The 4,930-nt window shown below is 43.2% G+C and overlaps 1 protein-coding gene across 1 annotated transcript; it reads left to right on the top strand.

The window, feature by feature from the left end:
* Positions 1 to 1,225: 1,225 nt before the first annotated feature.
* Positions 1,226 to 4,680, top strand: LOC124030380 (heat shock protein beta-2-like; the record flags this gene model as incomplete). The annotated part of the gene is made up of 2 exons (XM_046341746.1): positions 1,226 to 1,313; positions 4,484 to 4,680. Coding segments are annotated over exons 1-2 (285 nt in total), but the record flags the coding sequence as incomplete, so codon positions are not given.
* Between the last annotated feature and the right edge of the window lie 250 nt (positions 4,681 to 4,930).

The following is a 4,930-nucleotide window of genomic DNA, read 5'->3' on the forward strand; positions in this document are numbered from 1 at the left end:
CTATTACATACCACCATCTATATACCACTATTACATACCACCATCTATATACCACTATTACACACCACCAACTATATACCACTATTACATACCACCATCTATATACCACTATTACATACCACCATCTATATACCACTATTACATACCACCATCTATATACCACTATTACACATCACCAACTATATACCACTATTACATACCACCATCTATATACCACTATTACATACCACCATCTATATACCACTATTACATACCACCATCTATATACCACTATTATATACCAACATCTATATACCACTATTACAAGTCTGTTATTAGTCTGTCATTAGTATGTTATTAATCTGTTATATAGTCTGTTGTTAGTCTGTTATTAGTCTGTTACACATCACCAATTAGTTATTAGTCTGTTGTTAGTTATTAGTCTGTTATTAGTCTGTTATTCGTCTGTTGTCAGTCTGTTGTTAGTCTGTTATTAGTCTGTTGTTAGTCTGTTATTAGTCTGTTGTCAGTCTGTTGTTGGTCTGTTATTAGTCTGTTGTTAGTCTGTTATTAGTCTGTTATTAGTCTGTTGTTAGTCTGTTATTAGTCTGTTGTCAGTCTGTTATTAGTCTGTTATTAGTCTGTTATTAGTCTGCTATTAATCTGTTCTTAGTCCGTTATTAGTCTGTTATTAGTATGCTATTAGTCTGCTATTAGTCTGCTATTAATCTGCTATTAGTCTGTTATTAGTATGCTATTAGTCTGTTATTAGTCTGTTATTAGTCTGTTGTTAGTCTGTTATTAGTCTGTTATTAATCTGCTATTAATCTGTTATTAGTCCGTTATTAGTCTGCTATTAGTCTGTTATTAATCTGCTCTTAGTCCGTTATTAGTCTGTTATTAGTATGCTATTAGTCTGCTATTAGTTTGTTATTAGTATGTTATTAGTCTGTTGTTAGTCTGCTATTAGTCTGTTATTAGCCTTTTATTAGTCTGTTATTAGTCTGTTATTAGTCTGCTATTAGTCTGTGTATGAGCTAAATGGAGTAGAATGTGTTTGTGTACTCTATTTGCAGCCTTTTTATCAATCTCCGTGGAGCCAAACATTCTTTTGGATAAACTCCCCCTGTTCCCTCTCCTCTCTCTGTCCTCGTTCATACCCTCACTCTCTATCCCCTTACTCACTCCCTCCCTCCCTCCATCTGCCTCACTCTCTCTTTCTCCTTCTGTCAGTCATTGAGTCATGATGGCGGAGCGGACAGTGCCTCATGCATTTCCCATGAGTACTCAGTGTGAACTGAACTCTCCCAGAAGGATCTCTGATCAGAACTTTGAGAGGGTAGGAACCTCTCCCTCTCTCTGTCATTTTTCTGTCTGTCTCTCTGTCGCTCTCTGTCTCTCTCTTTGTCTCTCTGTGTGTTTTTAAATCAGAGGTGTATTTAGTTTGTGATCTAGCGGAAGCTACGCTATAAAAAACTATCACTGGATCACTGTCTGTAAGCTAACATGCTATATCTCAGTACTAGTTATGTGTGTGTGTGTGTGTGTGTGTGTGTGTGTGTGTGTGTGTGTGTGTGTGTGTGTGTGTGTGTGTGTGTGTGTGTGTGTGTGTGTGTGTGTGTGTGTGTGTGTGTGTGTGTGTGTGTGTGTGTGTGTGTGTGTGTGTCACTGAGTCTATAAATCCAAAACAAACAGAGATGAATGTCCAATATTATTTCCCCCTGAACTAGGGAACCCCGCTCCTCAGAAGGACTGTGTGTATAAATAGAACGTCCAGCTGAACAGGGTTCCATAACAACCTATGGCAGCCTGGAACACACACGCAGGGCTGTAAAGCCTGCATAGAGACTAGGTATGGAAAAACATGTCTGATCAGAGGAGAGGCAGAAAAATAACAGGGGTGAGTTTCTCTAAGCCTTGTAGCCAGAGGTATGTTTTCAGACCCACACACCATCCTAGAACAGCTGCACTGGGTTATATAGGAACTACTGTAAATCTCTTACCCCCCAGCCCTGAGAGAACTATCTAACTACTGTAAGTCTCTTCCCCCAGCCCTGAGAGAACTGTTAAACCCCCAGCCCTGAGAGGAGAATCAAACTACTGTAAACCTCTTTCCCCCAGCCCTGAGAGAACTATCAAACTACTGTAAACCTCTTTCCCCAGCCCTGAGAGAGAACTGTCAAACTACTGTAAAACCTCTTTCCCCCAGCGCTGAGAGAACTGTCAAACTACTGTAAATCTTTCCCCCAGCCCTGAGAGAACTGTCAAACTACTGCAAATCTCCTACCCCCCCAGCCCCTGAGAGAACTGTCAAACTACTGTAAATCTCCTCCCCCAGCCCCTGGAGAGAACTATCAAACTAATATAAACCTCTTCCCCCCCAGCCCTGAGAGAACTGTCAAACTACTGTAAAATCTCCTACCCCCCAGCCCTAGAGAACTGTCAAACTACTGTAAATCTCCTAACCCCCAGCCCTGAGAGAACTGTCAAACTACTGTAAATATCTTACCCCCAGCCCTGAAGAGAACTGTCAATCTATAAACCTTCCCCCAGCCCTGAGAGAACTGTCAAACTACTATCTCCTACCCCCCCAGCCCTGAGAGAACTGTCAAACTACTGTAAATCTCCTACCCCCCAGCCCCCTGAGAGAACTGTCAAACTACTGTAAAATATCTTACCCCCAGCCCTGAGAGAACTGTCAAACTACTGTAAATCTTTTCCCACCCCAGCCCTGAGAGAACTGTCAAACTACCTGTAAATCTTTTCCCCCCAGCCCTGAGAAGAACTGTCAAACTGTAAATATCTGTAAAACCCCCAGCCCTGAGAGAACTGTCAAACTACTGTAAACCTCTTTCCCCCAGCCCTGAGAGAACTGTCAAACTACTGTAAGCCTCTTTCCCCAGCGCTGAGAGAACTGTCAAACTACTGTAAATCCTCTCCCCCAGCCCTGAGAGAACTGTCAAAACTACTGCAAATCTCCTACCCCCAGCCCTGGGAGAACTGTCAACTACCCTGTAAATCTCCTACCCCCAGCCCTGAGAGAACTATCAAACTAATATAAACCTCTTCCCCCAGCCCTGAGAGAACTGTCAAACTACTGTAAATCTCCTACCCCCCCCCAGCCCTGAGAGAACTGTCAAACTACTGTAAATCTCCCTACCCCCCAGCCCTGAGAGAACTGTCAAACTACTGTAAATATCTTAACCCCAGCCCTGAGAGAACTGTCAAACTAATATAAACCTCTTCCCCCAGCCCTGAGAGAACTGTCAAACTACTGTAAATCTCCTACCCCCCAGCCCTGAGAGAACTGTCAAACTACTGTAAATCTCCCACCCCCAGCCCTGAGAGAACTGTCAAACTACTGTAAATATCTTACCCCCAGCCCTGAGAGAACTGTCAAACTACTGTAAATCTCTTCCCACCCCAGCCCTGAGAGAACTGTCAAACTACTGTAAATCTTTCCCCCAGCCCTGAGAGAACTGTCAAACTACTGTAAATATCTTAACCCCCCCCAGCCCTGAAGAGAACTGTCAAACTATTGTAAATCTCTTCCCCCCAGCGCTGAGAGAACTATCAAACTACTGTAAATCTCTTCCTCCCCAGCCCTGAGAACTGTCAAATTACTGTAAAATCTCTTCCCCCCAGCTGAGAGAACTATCAAACTACTGTAAATCCCCCCAGCCCTGAAAGAACTATCAACTACTGTAAATCTCCCCCACAGACCTGAGAGAACTGTCAAACTACTGTAAATCTCTTCCCCCAGTGCTGAGAGAACTATCAAACTACTGTAAATCTCCCCCCAGCCATGAAAGAACTATCAGACTACTGTAAATCTCCCCCACAGACCTGAGAACTGTCAAACTACTGTAAATCTCTTCCCCCGGCTCTGAGAGTAACTGCTCAACTACTGTGCGTCTCTTTCCCCAGGCGCTGAGAGAACTATCAAACTGCTGTAGTCTCTTTCCCCCGGCCTGGGGTACAATCGGACTGCTGTGGAAATCTCTTTCCCCCCCTGACCCTGAGGAACTATCAAATAATGTAAACCTTGACTCACTCCCCCATCTATATGATTCCTATTATCTAACTCCTCCCCATCTACATGATTCTATTATCTATCTCCATATATGATTCTATTATCTAACTCCTCCCCAGCTATATGATTCTATTATTTGACTCCTCCCCAGCTATATGATTCTATTACTTGACTCCTCCCCCATCTATATGATTCTATTATCTCACTCCTCCCCTGCAATATGATTCTATTATCTGACTCCTCCCACATCTATATGATTCTATTATCTAACTCCTCCCACATCTATATGATTCTTCTATCTGACTCCACCCCCAGCAAAATTATTCTATTATTTGACTCCTCTCCCAGCTATATGATTATATTATTTGACTCCTCCCCAGCTGTATGATTTTGTTCTCTGACTCCTCCCCAGCTATATGATTCTATTATCTGACTCCTCCCCAGCTGTATGATTCTGATATCTGACTCCTCCCCCAGCTCTTACCCCCCAGGACCTCCTCACCCCCACCCTGTACCATGGTTATTATGTCCGTCCAAGAATCACCAAGCAGCTAGGGCGGGGCTTCTCTGATATAGAGGCGGAGCCAGGGAAGTGGACCGTTCGATTGGACGTGTGTCAGTTCACTCCTGATGAAGTCACCGTTCGCACTGTCGACAACCTATTGGAGGTAAAGACTTCTAACCCCTGACCTCTAACGAAATGGTTGATGGACATCAGAAAATTAATACATACCATATGAAACACAACATAAAGTATCACACGTAATGGAGTGTCTCTGATTTACTTACAGAATAATATGAAATGCTCTAAGACCAGGTGGCTTTGAATGCCACTTTGGTCAACTTATTAGTGGTGGTCCCAGTGTTGGCCACTCTGGTCAACTTATTGACGCCCATTGTTGGCCACTCTGGTCAACT

This window comes from Oncorhynchus gorbuscha, unplaced genomic scaffold, assembly GCF_021184085.1.
Source record: "Oncorhynchus gorbuscha isolate QuinsamMale2020 ecotype Even-year unplaced genomic scaffold, OgorEven_v1.0 Un_scaffold_11036, whole genome shotgun sequence".
Lineage (NCBI taxonomy): Eukaryota > Metazoa > Chordata > Actinopteri > Salmoniformes > Salmonidae > Oncorhynchus > Oncorhynchus gorbuscha.